The 20,381-nt window shown below is 43.6% G+C and overlaps 1 protein-coding gene across 9 annotated transcripts in view; it reads left to right on the forward strand.

Annotated features, from left to right (window-relative positions):
- The first annotated feature begins 409 nt into the window (after window positions 1–409).
- The window catches only part of LOC140902055 (butyrophilin subfamily 1 member A1-like), an 87,799-nt gene continuing 67,827 nt past the window's right edge, over window positions 410–20,381 (forward strand). For 8 of the 9 annotated variants that reach the window (XR_012155997.1, XM_073321689.1, XM_073321696.1 and 5 more), the window contains exons 1-3: window positions 410–611; window positions 5,714–5,811; window positions 7,510–7,860. Coding sequence is in view for 8 of the 9 variants with exons in the window: in XM_073321689.1 (XP_073177790.1) it covers window positions 5,748–5,811; window positions 7,510–7,860 (415 nt within the window). In the remaining variant the exon portion in view is untranslated. Of the gene's footprint in view, window positions 612–3,625; window positions 3,705–5,713; window positions 5,812–7,509; window positions 7,861–20,381 lie in introns of those variants that run through there. The other variant, XM_073321690.1, reaches the window with a different exon arrangement.

Here is a 20,381-nt window from a genome sequence, read left to right on the forward strand (position 1 = left end):
GGTATTTGGAAATAGTAAGATTGACTGTACCCACTCTGATAACAAAATTTGCTACTATAGCACAGTATGAAGGGGTAACATCCTACTGGATGTGATGTGACATATATTATGATTTAGTTGGGGATTGGTCCTGCTTTGAGCAGGGGGTTGGATTAGATGACCTCCTGAGGTCCCTTCCAACCTTGAGATTCTATGATTCTATGATTCTGGTATGTTCTTGTAGTGGTCAGTCTATTAACCCTGCTGTCTTGGACAAATTACAATTTTGTTAACCAAAGCTTATCTACATAAATTCCCCTTGTAGTTTCAGGTGAATAAAGAGTTAACATTCCTGTTCTAACAGCGTTGTACTTTGTACTTTGCATAAGGAAGTAATTGATATTTGAGTTCCTTATGTTTGTGAAGTCTTTTGGGGTGAAAAATACTTCAGTAGCTGTAAATTGTTACTACATGGCCTGATTCTTGAAGGCTCACTCATAGGGACTTCCGTACTTCTACTATGCTCCCTCTTTAAATAGGATCTTATACAAGGTGCGTGACTATCATCTGAGTAGCAATTCAATCAGCATTTCTGGGGAAAGAAATGCAGCAAATTTACAAGACAATATAAGGTGAGTTTGAAGATGAATTTTTTTTCTTTGAAATTATTTTTGTGTTTGTGAAAAATTCTTATCTGAGCTTTCTGCCCCTGCTCTGCCTCTTTTCCCGAGGCCCCCACCACTCATTCCTCTCCGCCCCTCCCCTGTCACTCCCCCTTAAGGCAGGAGGGGGCAGAAAGGAGCAAATGGCAGTTGGGAGGTGCTTGGGGGAGGAGGAGGAGAGGAGTGAGTGGCGGTCTGGTGGAGCCTTGGGAGCGGAGAGGCGCAAGCGGCAGGCAGGTGGGAGGGAGAAGCCTTGGGGAAGGGGGCAGAGAGGAGCGAGTGGTGGTGGGGGGCCTTGCGGGAGGAGGCAGAGCAGGGGTGGGAAGAGGTGGAGTGGGGGCAGGGCCTCGGGGGAAGAGGCTCAGTGGGAGCAGGGCCTCGGGTCGGAGAGGGGGTGGAGCATGCACCGTCAAAAACAAAAGTCAGCGCCTGTGTATTTGAGATCAATGGAAACTAAATCCCTTTATAATATCTGAGCAGAAATAGTAAAAGAATAAGCACAAATTCCCCAACCGAGATCTAGAGAGACCACTTTGGGGAATGTCAGGTTATGTCTATATAAGCCTCGTCCCGCAAAGGACCAGAGTACTACTAATTTGCTCTTTTACTTTTTCATGGGAACATTTTTCTGTTAGAAACTTGGCTGGGACAATTGGCACATTTCACATAGTCCAGAAGAGTCATTGAATGGTGCTAAGTTTTTGTCACCCACAGCTTGGTCTGCTTTTGATCTATGCTGCCACTGACATTTTGTGACCCCTTCCCCCATAATTTCCTGCAATTGTGAACATTTAAATTGATACATATAAAAATGTTAAAAACCTATAATTCTGCAAAACTCTGAAAATTTCAATAGATAAAAATAGAATAAAGTAATTAAAAATAAACATTGATATTATACATCAAAATTATTTTAAAAAATCGAATTCTGCCAAGTCTAGCCCTAGCTCTGCTGTCCACCTCCCCATGCTGGCCAGCCACAAAATAAAAAACATTTAAAATGAATCAGTGTTTCATTTCTTAGTAGCTTATTTCTGACAGCTATTTTCCTAAATGGCCCATTGTTATTCTGGACTGCTGGTTAATTAAGGGAATAAATACAATGTTCACCAGGATGTCTCACTTATACTGGGATTTTATATAAATCTGGGGCTTTATTATACTTGCTTGAAATATTTCCCACCGTTAAGAAATAAGAAATTTTGCCATGTAACCCTGTTGCTGACCCTCCTGAATGTAATAAAAGATAAGCAAAATCTGAACAACAGGTGACTATTTGCCCTCTCTGAGAGTCCAATTCTGCCGTGTAAGTGTTCGGAATCAAGAAATCACAGTATCTTGCCGCAATGGTCAACTAAAGATGATGTCCAGCAATACACAGCCTTCTCTACTTCTACAGCCTCCTCCCCACAATAGTATTTAATGCCAAGATATTATCTTAGGGCCTGATTCTGCAACCCTTATTCATTGTCAAGTTCTATTATAAAGCCTTTGTATGAAATATAGGTTCAAACTCTGAGAAATGATTCTTTAAAAATGGTCAGACTCCATATTTAGTGTCTCTCAATGACTAGTGAAAATGTGTTCTGTCTACAAGTAACCAGGTGCTCTGCAAACTCAGCATGAACTCTGAAAGTCAAGCTGGGCTCTTGCTGTTTCATGAATGATCGGCAACGAATATTGACACTGAAAATTCAGTTTATAGTTCTGTTGCTGATGCATGAACCAGAAAAAATCCAACTCAAAATGTACATGTTAAATTTACCCTGGAAATCAGATGAAAAGCTGTTAGGTCACAGAACACAGGTGTTTCTTGCATAACACCTTTCTTAATAGGCAGCACACTAGTGTCTATATTAGCTGCAGTATTTACAGAATTGTTATTGTATAAAACATTCTCTACATCATAGTGTCCCACCTGCTAACTGGCACAGAGGCCAATAGATGGGAAGATATGACTTGCTCACAGTCTTCAAGTATGTACATGAGAAAAAGATGTCTGATAGTAGAGGGCTCCTTAATTTAGGATTAAAAAATCATGAGACCTACAGCCTGGAATCTGAAGATGGACACATTCAGAATAGAAATAAGGTGCATGTTTTTAACAGTGAGGGTAGTTAACACTTGGAACAAATTACCTAGGGATGTGGTGAATTTTCCATCACTAAAATAAGACTGGATGTCTTTCTCAAAGAGATGCTACAGCTCAACCAGAAGTTATCAGCTTGATGCAAAAATTGCTGGGAGAGGTCCTCTGGGCTTTCATACAGATCAGAGTAAATGATCTCAGTAGTCCCTTCTGGCCTTGAAATGTAGGAATTTTCAGATGTGCATGTACTCTTACCTGAGTAAGGGTATAGCAGGAGTCCCTACTGGGGGACTAGTTTGTCTTTAAGGATTAGGGAACCCTTCACTTCATCTTTTGCTGGATAGTTTGTGACAGTCTGACTGCACCTTGGACTTTAAAAGTAAGAGGTGGGAAGTGGTTTAGGGAAGCAGCCTCAGGGCCCTCCTTGATGTCATTTCCACTCCTAGAGCCCTGGGTTGGAGCCTGCTAGAGAGGGAGGGCCCAGGCTATCATACCAGGCAGCTGTGAGCAGCTTTCCCTACCCCCTGAGATAAGGGGAACAAGGACACTGGAAGCCCTGCAGTAAGAGTGTGAGGGACTACAGCCACTCCAACAGATGCCTTGAGATCTGTGGGAGGGCCCCAAGTTGCTGGGACATTTCCATGTTTGCAAAGCCAAAGCTTAATCACCTCTGAGGGCTCACTCATCCTTATCCTTATGGGGGAGATTGTGCATTAAGACAATTCATCATTGTCCTGCACATTGTGTAATCACATACACCCATGTACAAATCTTGGTGATCTGTGGATTCTGGGAAGCAGGAGGGGGTAGGATGCAATCTACACACAAACACTGATGGCATTTTCTTTCATTCACCTTTAGTCCCCTCCCTCACATGTTTCCTGAGTGCTTTTTCATGCCCTTTGCCCACACCTGCTTTTTATAGTCCAACGGATTTTGGCGGGCTTATTTGTGTCTGCTGAGAGAATTCTGAGGTGAGTACACAGATCTGCTGTATGTGAATGTCATTTATAATCCAGATAAGTGATTTCTAAAATATGTTTCTTATATTTATGTAGCTTTGGGATTTTAAAAAGTTACTTCTTGTTTCTGGAGCAACTGGAATGACTAAGATTAAAGTTTAGATGCATTGCAGGGATGTTTTCGTAACTGAAGCTATGAAAAAATTGCAATTCATTCATAAAACAGTGGTTTATAATTGGAAGGAGTTCTGTGCAAATACAGAGTTTGGACCAACATTTATCTGTATTCATTGGATCTTGCTGAATGGGAAGATGAGAGAAATAGATACTAATTTCCTTGTCACATAATGTTTGATTTAGAGTTGTAATGCTAAGGGGAGGTAGGCACTTCACTATTTTATTTTATTTTTTTTCAAGAGAGGAAAGTTGTAACCAAAACCACTCTCCTTTTGCTATCGGAGCTTTAAGGCAGGAATCTGCTCTGAGGGAGCTGTGGAGATGGCAGAACTAGATGTGTCTTTAGAGCTGTCAAATACAAAAAGGACTTTCATTCTTAACAATAGATTATCACATTGGAAAGTATATCTTGGTGTAAAATATACTACTGCATGTGCATGGGATGGGCAGGCAGTTGGTGAAAAGAAGAGGGAATAAAAAGGGGCTTGTGAATTTTTCTTCTTGCGTTGTGTTTAACTGGAGGTGCTTCAGAGGAGGAGATGCATATTTCACAGGATTAACAGCATTGCTCTACTGGTAGTTGGCAGTTGTCTTTGGAGCATAAAGGGGGAAGGAATTGGGAAAACAAACAAATGGGGAAAAAAAAAAACCTTAACAGTTTTTTGGGGTCAGTTGGATTATAAAGTGTATATAGGAAAGCTTTAAAAGAGACTGAAGATCAGAGCTGGTCAATCTCCCCCAATTTTTTTTTCTATAGGAAATTTTGAACAAATATATTTCATTTGAAATGTTTTAATTTTTAATGGAAAAATTCAGAATGAAATAAAATAAATTTGTTCAATTTCTATAGAACATTCTGTTTCAATCTATGGTTTCAGGCACCACAACATTCAGATTTTGCTTTTTCCTTTATTTTGAGTTCTGTTTTTCTCCCTCTTTCTGTCCGTTTTCTCTTTTTTACATTGTTACACTTCTGTCCTTTTTGTTTTCTGTAAATTTTCCAAAATTGGAGAAGTTTTGCAAAGTTACAGAGTGCAATAAAAAACAACACAGGAAAAAATATAAACAAGCAAAGAAACCCTAGACCTCACTCAGTCAATCTATTGCATTCAGTGGCAAAAAAGGAGAAAAGAGAAAGAAAGTGGAAGAAAAAGAACTCCAAATGCCTGATTTTTTTAAAGATGTTCTGGTTATTAAGAACTGGAAGATTTCGACTTGAAATGAAACAAAACAAAATATATATTTATTATCCCTCAGGATTACATCGTGAGGATTTTTTAAACAAATAGCCTTTTTTTGATTTTATGATTTTTAACCATAAAAAGGGGAAAGCTAGTGTCTAAAATTTATCCCCATGAGTCACCAATAAATCCTGACTGCAAATTGGCTCTGTCATTAGGCACCTGTTCCTTGGTGCCTAATTACAGCGATTCTTCACATCGCTCACCTAGGCCTCTCCCACTGGCTTGTTTAAACAAGGAGCCACTTAGTACGTGGGCTTTTGGGAGTCTCTAACTCTTAACTCCTGAAGTCTCCCTGGGCTGCATAGGGAGTCCCCCAACATTTGGGGAGTCCTCTGATGCAGAGCAGGAAACCTGCAAATCCTGAGAACCCTGGGTCCCAGGCCTTGGTGCCATCTATATGGCAGTGCCATCCTAGAACCATGGATCCTGGAAGCCCAGACTCTCCTGAAACTGGTGAGGTGTGCTGTTTCCGTGAAATATTTTGGTATTGACAAATCAACATTTTCTGATGCAGCCCCATTGTAGAAGAATTCCTGACCAGCTCTAGTTGTGTGTAAACCTCATGCCACAGTTTGTGATGTTTTCTATTTCCATTGGCAGAGAGTTGGATGGATGATATTGCAATCACTTCACAATGACTGCATGGATCAAATCAATTGCCATCCCATTTCTTTATATCATCAGCAAATGTCTTTGGGGTAAGAACATCATTTTTCCTAAGTACTGATCAGGAAATAAATTCTGTCTGTGTAATCCCTGTGTATGGAAACCATGATGTAATCTGAAGTAGGGAAACCCAAACCAAATGTGGGAGCTCTAATGGCACTGAGCTGGGATTAACATCATTGTGTGCTGGAACCTGTCTACCTCCCTGGTTGTTTTTACATGCTCTCAGGTGTATGTAAAGTCTCAGTGACCCTGCCTCATTAAGCAGGGGGAGTAACCATACATTGTCTCTGTCTGAACACAATGCTAAAATTCTCATTACTCACCCTCCTCAACCTATGAAAAAGTACTGAGAGCCATGATTAGGATGAAAGCACAGTGACACTGATGCTTAGATGGGAATCATAGAATCATAGAATAGAATCATAGAATACCAGGGTTGGAAGGGACCCCAGAAGGTCATCTAATCCTACCCCCTGCTCAAAGCAGGACCAATTCCCAGTTAAATCATCCCAGCCAGGGCTTTGTCAAGCCTGACCTTAAAAACCTCTAAGGAAGGAGATTCTACCACCTCCCTAGGTAATGCATTCCAGTGTTTCACCACCCTCTTAGTGAAAAAGTTTTTCCTAATATCCAATCTAAACCTCCCCCACTGCAACTTGAGACCATTACTCCTCGTTCTGTCATCTGCTACCATTGAGAACAGTCTAGAGCCAGGACATTTACCCTGTCCAGGAGTATTGTTTGGAGAAGTCTAAAATAACAGAATGGTTGTTAGTATTCCAAAGTGACAGAAAAATTGTTACACACAGACACACACACACTTCACACAATGGTGGCCAGGTACAATTGCTTTTTCTGCACGCAAGGATTTCTCCCTCCTACTTCTTACAGAGGCACAAGCCACCCAAAGGGTTGGGCAGAAAGCAGGACAATAACTAGGCTTAGATTTTTTATCATTAAATGCTGATAAATGTTGATTTCTCTGTATGCACACAAGCTGATGAAAAATATTTCTATCGCTGCAAACTATTCAGAGATACAAAGTAAGAAATTGGAGTTTGATTTCAGGCTAAACTTTTGATATATTCTGTTGACAATTATGTTTTAATGCTTATAAGCTTTAACTTTTTGAATCACAGAATATACTGTCATTAAATAATAATCTGGCCTGATCCCATTGTGTGTCCCTCCATAATTTCCTGCAACTCTGAAAATTTAAATTGATACAAATACAAAAATTCTTAAAACCCATAAGTCTGCAAAACTCCTAAAATTTCAATAGGAAAAAAATGATAAAAAATAAACATTGATATTATCCATCAAAATTATTTAAAAAAATAGAATTCTGCCAAGTCTAACCCTAGCTCTGCTGTCCACATCCCCATGCTGGCCAGCCACTGAGAGGAGAACACACTGTAACATCTTCAATGATGGCACCGGTTTCTGCTCTGCCTGGAGCTTCAGGAGGGACTATGCATCCTGCACCTACCCCTCAGAAGTTCAGTCTGTGCCACCTCGTGCTCAAATCTGTGCATAGCTGAGCTACCAGTGAGGACCTCAAATGCTCTCTCCATTCTGAAGGGGGATAATTAGGTTATCATTTCTACCATGAAACATAACACTGCTGTTGTGTCTCAGTAATTGTGTCTAGTTTTTTTTGTTCTCTCAACATCAATATCAAGCTTTTGAAGAAAATCAATGATCATGATTTATTTTCTTTCTTGCAGATGGTTTTACTGTCACTGTACATGTTGATCCTGCAATTGCCTTGGTTGGACAAGGTGTGATGTTGTCCTGCCAGCCCGGAGGCCACAACCCCACTAACGTTCAAGTGCATTGGTATAAATGGGAAAGGAGCAAAAATATGACGTTATATTTTTACAATAGCACAGAAAATGGTACTGAGCTGGGCCGGGTTGGGGACCAGCACAGGAGTGACGCTCCCAGAGGACGATATGAAAATGGAATCGTTACGGTGAAGCTCTTTCCAGTGCAAGTAGAAGATAGTGGGCAGTATGTGTGTGCGGTGACAAATGATGGTGTCTATCAAGAAGCTATCGCCCAGGTGATTGTTGCAGGTAAGCATGGATATTTTCATACAGAAGTGTTGCTGGCTGTGAACAATGCTGCACTTATCACAGTGGCACTGATTGTCCATTGCAGTGCACTGTGTGTGGCCAGCTGTGTTTCCATTTAATCCTTTCCTCCCAATAGAAAGGGTTCAACGGCTGGCAAGGGAAGGAGAAACAGCATCTGTTGTAGACGAACATCCATGTGTGTGCAACGTTATGGGAGGTGGGCAGAGGCAGCGCAGGACTGGGAGTCAGGGAAGCTTCAGCAGTTTGGTGTCCATCTCGCATAGTATATGCAAATTATACCCAGTGTATGCACACAACATGAACACATCATGTACATTTTCTCTGTCTTTTTGGTAGTGGCATGTGCAATTCTCATCCACCTGCCTTGTGTGTGCTGCTGACGCACAACAGCAATAAAATGAATAAAACGCAGGGGCAAAGCTGGGCCATTACCTCCCATCACACACACATATGAATCCAGGCAGTACATTACAGAGTCTGGTGGAACTGTGAGGTCACTGTCCACCTGTGGTTTGTACACACTGCCCCTGATTCTCAGTTACACTAAGGCCCTTTTACGTGGAAATGTACCGCTGACATTACCCCTTGTACAGAGAAGGTTCTCCTTGGCCAGTGTAGTGCTGATGTAAGGGCTCTGTAGTGGCCTTGCTTCCAGACGTGGTGTAAGGGGCATGTCAGGATTGTGGGAGAGAGGGAGCAGGCTAAGGGCTGGTAGGGGTATGAGTAGTGTAATGGCCCTACTGTCAATCAAACCCCAAATCAAATCAAATACTGTCAATCAAATCAAATAAAATCAAAAGTTTGATTGACAGTAAGGCCATTATACTACTCATACCCCTACCAGTTCAGAAAACTGGTGGAGGCTGAAGCCGCAGGGGTCCTAAAAGAAAGGGGGGCTGGAAAGGGTGGCTCTGATCAGGCCTGTCTAGGTGTGGAAAGGGGTACCTTCAAGGATGCACATCAGCTCACGTGTAAACAAAAGGGTGGACAGCGCTTGGGGGATAAACAGATGTCTGCCAAAAAGTTCCAGGCCAGGGTCGCTGTAAAAATTTTAAAAAGGGCTAAAGAGGTAATGAGGAAAAAAAACCAAAACTTGTATAATGGCCCTACTGTCAATCAAACCCTAACCCCGCCTCTTGACCCATTCATAGAATCATAGAATCATAGAATATCAGGGTTGGAAGGGACCCCAGAAGGTCATCTAGTCCAACCCCCTGCTCAAAGCAGGACCAATTCCCAGTTAAATCATCCCAGCCAGGGCTTTGTCAAGCCTGACCTTAAAAACCTCTAAGGAAGGAGATTCTACCACCTCCCTAGGTAACGCATTCCAGTGTTTCACCACCCTCTTAGTGAAAAAGTTTTTCCTAATATCCAATCTAAACCTTCCCCACTGCAACTTGAGACCATTACTCCTCGTTCTGTCATCTGCTACCATTGAGAACAGTCTAGAGCCATCCTCTTTGGAACCCCCTTTCAGGTAGTTGAAAGCAGCTATCAAATCCCCCCTCATTCTTCTCTTCTGCAGGCTAAACAATCCCAGCTCCCTCAGCCTCTCCTCATAACTCATGTGTTCCAGTTCCATTTTTGTTACCATTCGGTGGACTCTCTCCAATTTATCCATTTTATCCATTGACCCCTTAGCCCCGCCCCCAGCTTAAGGGGGCCCTACCATCAATCAAACCCTAGCCCCGCCCCTTGACCCCTTAGGCCCGCCCCTTGACCCTTAGCCCCACCCACCAGAAGTCCCACCCTCATGAGTTATTACTTCCGGGGTCAAGGCCGCCACATGACCGGAAGCAAGGTGTGTCATGTGGTATGGAAAGGATTTAAGAAATCCTCAGCGGACAGCTCATCCCTAGTTATACTACATGTATGGTAGCAAGGTGTGTCATGTGGTATGGTAGTGGAATAAGGTATGGAAAATGGTTTATGGAGATGATTTTAAAATAAAACCGGTTGTTGCCCCTTTTCGAAAAGGCGACCACGTGAGACTATCTAAAACGAAAGGAGCTTTTGAAAAAGTTTATGAACAGACATTTACCGATGAGATGTTCATAGTGGACGAAGCCTTAACCAGGGGTCAGAGACCTGTATACCGATTAAAAGACTATGAGGGTGAGACAGTTACTGGATCTTTTTACCCTGCAGAATTACAAAAAGTAAACCCCAAACGAGACAGGATTTACAGGTTTGAAAAAGTTCTAGCGGAGAAAGGAAAAGGGAGAAAAAAGCAACTACTGGTAAAATGGTTGGGGTGGCCTGATAAGTTTGACAGCTGGGTGAAAGCTTCTCAACTCTGTGACATTTAGACGCAAACAACAAACAAACAAAAGTTATTCCTCCCCGCAAAGTCAGAGAAGATGAGCGACGGCGGGTTTTACATTACTTTGCCCAGCAACGCCAGCTCTGCAGTTTTTCCCCAAAACACCAGCTCGAACTTTACAATACGGCTAATTAAGCCCTTGGATCTCCGGGGTGCCTGGGAGGTGGGGTTAGTGGAAATACAATACCCGCACAGCTGGAACACTATCAACGAAGACACCCCTTTTGATGTCACCTTTGGAGATATGGCATGGAGTTTCATTCTACGACGAGGTTATTATGCGTCCATACCCGATTTACTGGATCATATGAACAGTATCATAGCTCGTCACCCCGGACTGCCTGAGATGGTCATGAACTACGACCCTGTGGATAGAAAAATTAGACTTAAATCTGCCACTTTTACTTATATGTTTTCTACCAGCGGGGAGCTAGCTAACATTCTGGGCTTGGGCCCCAAACACAGCGTCCAAAAATTCCCTTTCTCGGAAGACATTACAGGGGGTTTTAATTCCTTGTATCTGTACACGGATATCGTAGAACATCAGTTTGTGGGGGACTTTTCTGTTCCCCTGTTACGTTGTGTCCCTGTCCAAGGAAGGAACAACGAGTTTGTCACCATCACCTACCATAAACCTCATTACGTCCCTATCAGTAAACACCACATCGACACCATTACCATTGAAATAAAGACAGATCAGAACAAAAGCGTCTCATTTCGCTTTGGCAAGGTGATCATCAAGCTACACCTGCGCCCCCGGAGAGAGCGAGTTTTCTAAAAAAAAGCAAAACAGTATTATGGCGACCCCAACGTCTACAGAAACTATTACAAAGCCCAGGCGGGATACACCCTTCCCGGATATCATGGGGCCCCCATGATGTATGGGGCAGGCGTGGGTGGAATATTCCGTAGCCTCTTTTGAAAAGCCGTACCACTTTTGAGGAGGGGGCTAGAGATTATTAAACCCCACATAAAAACCGCCGCTCAAAACGTAGCTAAAGACATGGTAGGTCACGTCTCCCGCGCTGTTCTGGAGAAGGTGGGGAACACAGCTTCACAGGAAGGATCGGGGCTGATGTACATTAAAAGGAGGAAGAAGAGAAAGAGAAATGCGTCATACCCGCGACGCGCAGGTCCTCCGAAACCCTTTAAAAGAAGGGCTTTGACCCGCAGGGTCGGCCATAAGCGAAAGTCCAAGAGGAAGCCTGGGCGAAAGAGGAAACGCTCGCCGGCTGATACGAGAGATATATTTTAATCAACATGGCTTTCGTTCACTGCGGGTCTGAAGAATGCACCAAATCCGAACTAGACTTGTTCCAAATAGCCCCTACGCAGACCAGCATTAAGAAAAGCATCTACATTGAGGTGCCACCTCTGTCGGCCGTTACGGAGTCTGCCCCCATTGACTTTTTTTATAGCAGGGAATGGCATAGATTATATGGATTTAAACAACACACTGCTGTACCTGTGTTGCAAGATTGTAAAAGGAGACGGAACTGAACTCGAAGCGGACGCCGAGGTGGGCCTGGTGAATTACCCAGTGGCCTCTATTTTTAGTCAGCTGGATGTCACACTCGGAGACTGTCTTGTAAGCCAAAGCAACAACTGTTACCCTTACAGGGCCTTTATAGAATCGGTGCTCAATTACAGCAACGACACCCTCGCCACACAATTTTCCGCTGGCCTCTTTTACAAAGACACTGCCGGACAACAGGAAGACACAGACTTGGATGGCGAGAATCTAGGGTTTGTGAGGCGTGCAAAGCTGACCGCTCAAAGCAGAACAGTAGAGCTTCTGGGTCATCTACACAGCGACCTATTTTTTCAAGAAAAAAACTATTGTTGAACGGAGTGGATGTGAAAATTAAACTGACGCGCAGTAAAGATCCTTTCTGTTTAATGGGCAGCGGAACTGAAGGCTTTAAACTGCGCATTCTATCAGCATCCCTTTTTGTGAAGAAAGTACGGGTGGCCCCGAGCGTTCGTCTGGGGCACGCCGAGGCCCTGCTTACCGCTAATGCCAAATACCCCGTGGACCATGTGGGAATGAAAGTGTTTAGCATCCCTGCGGGCAGCAGGGTCAGTAACCAGGAGAACCTGTTCTTGGGACAGTTACCCAAAATGCTTGTCCTGGGGTTCGTGGATAACGATGCCTTTAGCGGAAGTTACGCTAAAAATCCCTTTCATTTTAAGCATTACGATATTAATTTTGTGGCCTTGTATGTGGATGGTGAGCAGATACCGACCAAGCCTCTGCAACCAGACTTCGAGGCAGGACGCTGCGTGAGAGAATACATGAATCTGGTACAGACGGCCGGTAAACACATGAAAGATCGTTCTCTGTTAATCGGCCGTGAGGAGTTTGCACAGGGTTACACCCTGTTTGCCTTTGACCTGTCCCCCGACCAGGAATGCGCCGATCACTATTCCCTGATTAAAACCGGGAACCTGAGAGCAGAAATTCGTTTTGGGAAGGCTTTAACCATTACCGTCAATATGATCGTGTATGGGGTTTTTGACAACGTCATAGAGATAAATCAGAGGAGAAATGTTCTGTTTGACTACATGTGAACATGGACACCGTGCAGCTCTCACGTGTCTTATCAACGGACCCTTACACGAAAAAGAATTTCTTAGACGTGTTTCCCTGCGATTGGCTCCCTGGCGGCAAGCTGTCTCAGAGACCCCTAGGTTTTGGTGGTCAACACGCATCCACACAGCCGACCGGGTGAACACTGGCTTGCCGTGTATCTGGTGGAGCGTAACCTTGGAGAGTTTTTTGACTCATACGGGCATCCCCCGAACAGTGTGTTCTTTCCTAAAAGCATTATGAAATTTTTAAACAAAAATGCCACAGACATTGTGTTTCACAACAGACAATTACAAGACCCCAGCTCCGTTGCCTGCGGCTGTCACTGCGTGTTTTTCTTACACCATCGTAGCAAGGGTTTATCTTTTGACCGGATTTTAAAATTGTATTCTAATGACTTAGTGCAAAACGATCGGACGGTGATGAATTTTGTAAAAAATAAATTTAAATACTTAGCCATGCCTAGCCTTGCTCAAAGCATGTTTCAACAAGCCCAGACATGCGTATCTTGCAACGATTTTCATAGTCATGTTACCCAATAAAGCACCCCAGGTAAGGGGTTAAAGACAATCGATGTTTGGTGTGGTTTTTAAAACAAAAAACAAAAAACACAATGACCCAATTCAGAAATGTTTTATTTAAAGCAAAACATTACCAGTTTTAAAAAAAATAGAATGAGAAAAAGATCACAAACTGAGCCATTCGGCTCTTTTAGCCAATTTTCATTTTTTAGATGGCAAAAAAGGGGTCACTGTTTCTTGGTCCACTCCGGTGTCGACGATCGAGGCCTTGAGGCGTTCCAAAAGATCTCTGTTGGTCGCGTTGCCCATGACGGAAGATGGTATGTTCAGTTCCGCCATGGCCTTCATAAACACATCCCATCCTTTAGGTACATGTCTGCTAGGAACAGAGTGCGTCTGGGTGACGGCCCTGACTAAGTCGAGCATGTTAGAACCATTAACCACAGAGCCTTTGTACACAAAAGACCCTTTATCGGTCCATGAAGAAATGTTTTTATCTTGGCCCAGCTTATTTAGCAATACTGATGCATTTTTCTTATAACGCTTATTCACGTTATCCAACACCTCCTGAGCAACAGAGTCTGAGGTCTTTGGTGTTTCGGAGGGTTTGGCAGTCACACTCTGTTCCTGTTCTGGTAGAAACAGACTTATTTTTCCTTTGTCCATATCGCTCTGCTTCACGTACGTTAGGTACCTTTGAAGCACGGTGCTGTAAAGTTTAGCCTTTTCATATTCACCTAAGTCAGTTCTTTGAAGAACAGATTTCATTTCAGCATCCAGTAAGCATGTTGCGGTCGTTCTGATATTTTCCTCTGCCGGAGGGGGAGCACTTAATTGCTCCAACTGCCGGCTGGGCACCAGGTACATTTTTTCTGCATACTCCATTATCGATTAGTTAAAAGTCCCGTTATCAGAGGGATAGCAAAACTTAACAGGGGTCCTATAAACCCCCCAGACTGCTTCACCAGACGCTTCTTTCTTTTAAGTGAAACCCTTTTATTACACAAAGTTTTTATAAGCGTGTGTTTCTTTTTCAGCACACGCACTTGCTTTGGCATTAAAGGTACGTTTCCTTTTAAGGTGTTGAGCGCTATTTCTGAGATGGCTGCTACTAGATCGTCAGAGGCTGAGCACAGTATAGCCCTTCTTTGCTGCGGGGACGATTTGCTAAGTAATTTTAAAAGGCCCAGGTTTCTTTTCACGCAGCTAGACATGTTTTCAGTCAGCACCCCCGGCTGCTAAAAAGGGGCCTGCCAATAATTCATCTCTTTTTATACTGGGCTATTGTTCTTTTTAAAGTATAAACTGCCGGCCAGTCTGGAGGGAAAAGACCAGTTCTTAGCCTATAAGCTTCTGGTGTGGAAGCATTTAAATCCACCACCAGGTAGCCATAAGGCCTTTTGGTAGCATCCTCAAAAGCTTCTAGAAAGAACTGAGCTTTGCCGGGGTACATTTGCCAAGCGAGTGTAGCAATTTGTAATCTGTCCCTGGGGTTTTTTAACAGAACCATGTATTTTGTGTTTAGGTTAATAGTGCGATTCTTCTTTCCCTGGCAAAATACGTTCTGAACTATATACATAATGCTCAGGTTCCTGTGATGCACGTACTTGGTAAAGGCTTTCTCGATTTCATCGCTTTCACTAGCGGAGTTCATCAGATCGTCTATGATAATCATGTTCACTTTATTGGTAGGAAACAAACGGTCATCATCAAAAGCATCAGGCAGACCCTCCACAAAATTGATAAAGGGGTATTTACAGAACAGTTCTTTATACAGAGGTTGCCAACAACTGTAACACCACACAATATTCTCAGGCGTAACAGACAATGTTTGTTTGGCATTATCCAATACATTTTTTATAAAGTAACTTTTCCTGCAGTTGCTAGGCCCCGCGAGAATTGCAGAAAAGGGGTGTTTCCACCTCGTATCCATTTTTCAAAAGCCGTAGGGCAGGGTTTTAAACCCTTCTCCTAGGACCCTCTTGTTGTAAATGACTTTCTGTGTTTTTTTAAGTGTTTTTGTCTCTATTTGCCACTGATTTTTGTTTCTTACAATAGAGGGTTGCTGCACCTCTATCTTTTTTGAGGGGTTCTCTCGCAGACCCGTGCAATAGTTCAGGACTAGATCTTTCAAACTGTCAAAGTTGATCTTTTCACAGTTTGCTACGTTCAGGGTAATACCTTTGACCTTCATACAAGCCTTTCCTCCCGACAGTTTATACCCGTATGTTTTTGGGCCTGCCGACACAAACTCGGTGATGTGTTGATCTGGTGGGATCTCGCTCGTGAGGTCCCCTAAATAATCCCCCAGAGGGGGATTCCAGGCCCCCTCCCTTTTCACAAATATCACCGAGTCAGTGTCGTGGTACAGGCACCGCTCTTGCAAGCCGTCTAGGAGGTTGTATAGTTCTAAGCGGGCATAAGCGGTGGTGAAACAGGCTATGAAAACATTGGTATTGCCAGAGACAGAATAACGGTCTTTTGCGTGCTTCCAAGATACACACGCTGTTTCATCGTCGATAAACTCACAGGATGAAACCTCGTAGTTGGGGGAAAATAGGTACTGAAAGAGTTTGTCGGGGTCTCTCACGATGCTGGTATTGGGTAGGTTGGTTCTTTGGCCGAATTTACCCCACAGAGAATTTAAAAACAGTTTAGCAATTTGGCGTTTAGCGGGGTTTAGCCTGATCTCATGTCGGCGTAAAAGCACGCCTTCTTTCTGGTAGAAATCGTTAACATACTTATTTTGTTTGTCTTCGTCTGTGCACCAGCTGGGATACCCTGAAGCCTCTTGTTTCTGACGGAGGTGTAATTTTATGTTCTCCGAAAAGAGTTCATCAGATTTTTCATTAAAATGCCAGATTTCATAGATTTTAGCCACCACGTACCCCTTCGCTATGGCTGCGTTCAATTCCACAGTGCACCAAGTCCCCAGGATGGCCCTCTCCTCATCAGTGTGGGTGCACGTCTCCCGCTGCATGGTTTCCGCGCAGGTTCGGCATAGCGGGAACATAAGCTTGCCGCCCACTCTGACAGGTAACAATGGGAAAAAGAGGCCTCGTGGGGGGTACACTTTAACTTTTGCAATTCCAAAATAATTTGCAAGGGGTCCAAATTTGTCATAAACTATATCGGGGTGCCCGATAGGGTAGTCTTTGGTTTTGTTTACAAAAGGGTACAAGCTGGTAAAATCATAATAGTGGATTTCTTCGCCGGGCTTAGGTTTATAATATAGACGGATGGCGTTCGTCCTCCCCCCCAAAAAGAGCATCCCTAGGCATGAGAGGTTGGGGTAACTGGGCTCGGTTTAAAAAGCTCACAAGCTCCCTGTCTGTTTCTTTCATCACCACCCACTCGTGCTCCCAAAGAGTCCTCACTACAAAACCAAGCCGTTTTAGATAGTCGGTCTTGAGCTGCGTCTTGTAATAAAGAAACCCAAAAGTTGTACCCATCATAGGGTTTTGTGCTTTTTCACAATGACAGGTGACACAGCCGTGAAAAAAACACCCATTAAACTCAAAGGCTGTGTGTACCCCGTCAATATTGGCATAACCATCTAAAAAGTAGGGACCTACTTGTAGTTCCCCACCCTGTAAAGCGTGCCGTATTTGTATATGTTCTTTTTGAGAGATATACAACAGCCACTGGATAGATGGGGTCGAATATCTCTTTTTCTGTCTGTGATAGTTGTCTGGAGGGAGAAGAGCTACCGTGTTAGGCTCCAAAAACATAAACCTGTACATAGCCATGCAGACGGATGCCAGTGTTATGTACCGGAACGGATCTATACACAGTTTTATCTCGGTGAATTTACCGGGTTCTCTCTCTACTAGATCGACCTTCTCCGTCATATTCATAATTTCTTTTCTGTATAGGATACAAGCCTGTCTCAAAATTTTTACATCCTGCTGGCAGTAATACGCAAGCTCTTTCTGCAGGTCAAAAGTCTCAGAGCTGTGGTCTTGATACCAGTCGAGAAACTCTGCTTTTTCCCTGGGCATCATGCTTTCTACACCATAGTGCTCCACACTGGGCATAGGCCCCACATAATTTTGATTTTCTAAAGTGTTAAAAAAATGTGGAAAATACCCTTTGCAACCTTCAAACCCCATCGCCTGTGGGAGCTTGCTAAGCTTCATGGGCAAGAAGTTTAAAGAGTCTATAAAACGAATGCCAAGGGCCTTAACTTCCACACACATTAGTTTACTGCCCTGAGTGATCAGTTCTATGCACATCTTTTCCTTCAGTAACTGTCTAATGCAGAAATATGCATCATAACCTTTGGAATTGTGCACTAGGAACGTGTAGTCCCAGAACTCTTTGCCAATAAAGGTCTTAACAAACATAGAAAGACATTCGTCACCCTTAAATTCCCAGGATTTTTCCGGCTTTAGGGACATCGCAAAAATATAATTGGGAGTGTGCAACCCTGTCTCCTGCATGCATTCAAAATCATAAAAAATATACTTTTCTGATGATTCGGGCTTTCTAAGGCTGTCCATAAAACAGAGGTGAACATCTACATCTCCAACGATCAAACCCTGACACTGCTTACAGCGCCTCCCTTTACACCTGTGCCGCTTGTCCACGTACGCCTGACACTTATCGCCCAAAGTTTTAGACAGGCATTCAACTTGGTTTTTTGACGCACAGTTGACATGTCTGTCTAAACACTCTTTGGACCGACAATACAGTTTACAGCTAGGACACCTCAGCTGCACACCCACGTTGTCAGAGCATGTTGCGCTCAAGCAGAGATGGCAAGAATGGTCGTGACTGTACACCGTGTGGCAAAACTCACAGTAATTTTTTGCTCCGAACAACTTTTTCACATCCAGAACCCCATAGTAATGTTCATCGTGCAACAGGATAAAATAAGTCTTAGGGTACACGGGGACCCCCTTTTTAAAAAAAACCCCAGCCACCTTTCACCGCATACAACACCACCTGTATGTTAACTCCTAAATGCTGTTCAAACTTTGCTACGTCACTGAGCATAACCTTTTTTTGATCTGACCACCCCAGTTTCTCGTGCAACTTTCTCGCCTCTGCTAACAATTCCGCATCCGTTGGTTTATGACCAGCCATGACGGCCAAGAGCCCTCCCGCAAAACATAGATTGGTACCGGTGTAAGTCAGGTCTACTAAGCATTGTCTCTTTTTATGAATAATCTGACTACTAAGGATAGAAATTAAAACTCTTCGAGCGCCCCCACCCCTATTTTTTACAACTGTCACAACGAGGCGCAACGTACCATCGAGATGCAATTCTCTATTGCTCTGAAGCAGCTTTGAGGTCTGATTTAAGAAATCCTCAGCGGACAGCTCATCCCTAGTTCTTCTGACCGAAAACAAAGGGTTAGTTAAACGACGGCTCTCTAAATGTAACTGTACGTAATCATCAGGGCCTACCCTACCATTAATGTCATCGAGAACTAGCTGTATCCCTCTATGTATGGCTTCAACAGCCTGTTGAGCTGAATTTATTTGCTCAAGATGGACAAAACGAAACTCCTCACAATACACCAACCCCCCAAATCTAGGTAATTCACGTTGCCAACTTCTCACTCTCTCCATATACACCTCTGCATTTTCAGGGTTACTTGGGGGTTCCTCTATGGAACCATCAATGGCATCTTCTACATCAGATACTAATTGAGAGTCAGACCCTGAGACTCCTCCCTGTGGGTCATTGGGAGTAGATGGGACACAATCTAGAGAACTCGCTGGGGAATTTTCTAAACCAGAGTCTGATTTTGCCTCCCCATTTTCAGACAGGCCAGTCTGAGAGCCTCCAGTAGGGGGCGTCTCTTTTTTTTTCCTCATTACCTCTTTAGCCCTTTTTAAAATTTTTACAGCGACCCTGGCCTGGAACTTTTTGGCAGCCATCTGTTTATCCCCCAAGGGCTGTCCACCCTTTTGTTTACACGTGAGCTGATGTGCATCCTTGAAGGTACCCCTTTCCACACCTAGACAGGCCTGATCAGAGCCACCCTTTCCAGCCCCCCTTTCTTTTAGGACCCCTGCGGCTTCAGCCTCCACCAGTTTTCTGAACAAAGCGTATTTTTTCCAAATCTTTTTAGAATGTTGTGGTTTTAGACCCCCCGAGGATACAACATCCATCAGTTTTCTGAATGACACATCAATCTCTCCCCAAATACTATCATATGGGGGATCTGTGACAAGCTTATGGTTTTGGGAGAATGGCTTGTCGGTCCTTGGTTTTTTATTCACAGCCCCTAGAGCGCCTGCTCCGGGTTTGTGAATGTGTGTGTTTCTGCGCACACTCAGAGCCGCTACAGCGGGCGCTCTGGGTTTGTGAATGTGGGCGTTTTCGCTCACAGTTTTCTCAGAGCTTGGTGCAGCGGTGGCCGCTGAGGAACTGGAGTTGTGTTTGCAGGGGCGTTTTTTACCAGAGTGTTTTGTTTTGTCCTTGGGTCTGACGTAAATGAGGTTTGGACTGGCCTGATGCTTCATCTGCACGCTTGTGCTGCTTTGCGCTGTTAAAGGTCTCAGAGCAGATTCCTGGTTCTTTGATGGTTCTCGGGGGGATGTCCTGGTAGCTCTCACTACAGCCTTGTCAGAGGGGCTGCACATGACTGATTGGGGCAGGGGGAAAAAAAGAGCATTTTACAAAAACATAACTTTGCCACCTCTCGCACCTGCACCTATGTATGTACTTAAAATACAAAACCTCATAAATTAACCAGACTAATAAGCAAAATATATTTACCCAGCTTCATCCATCCATCTGTCACTGATACTGGTGAATTTTTCTTTTCAGTTGTCTCTTTCCTTTTTCTTTTGAGCATTTTTACCCCCCCAGGTTTTGACCGTGCTGTAAAGCAAACCCCGTTAATTGGAAACACACCATCACCATCAGTTTGTAAAAATCACTTATGTTTTACATATACACACAAAACCCCAGCAGCTTTATAAACATACCCTTACCATCAGTTTAAAACAGTTTGCAACAAAATACTTTTCAATACCCCCCTCACCCCCACATGCTTTTAAAAAGACCCCTGGTTGTTCTGTCCCCCACCCCACAGCCATGTGGGCTTGG

Source organism: Lepidochelys kempii, chromosome 23 (genome assembly GCF_965140265.1).
Source record: "Lepidochelys kempii isolate rLepKem1 chromosome 23, rLepKem1.hap2, whole genome shotgun sequence".
NCBI classification, from domain to species: Eukaryota; Metazoa; Chordata; order Testudines; family Cheloniidae; genus Lepidochelys; species Lepidochelys kempii.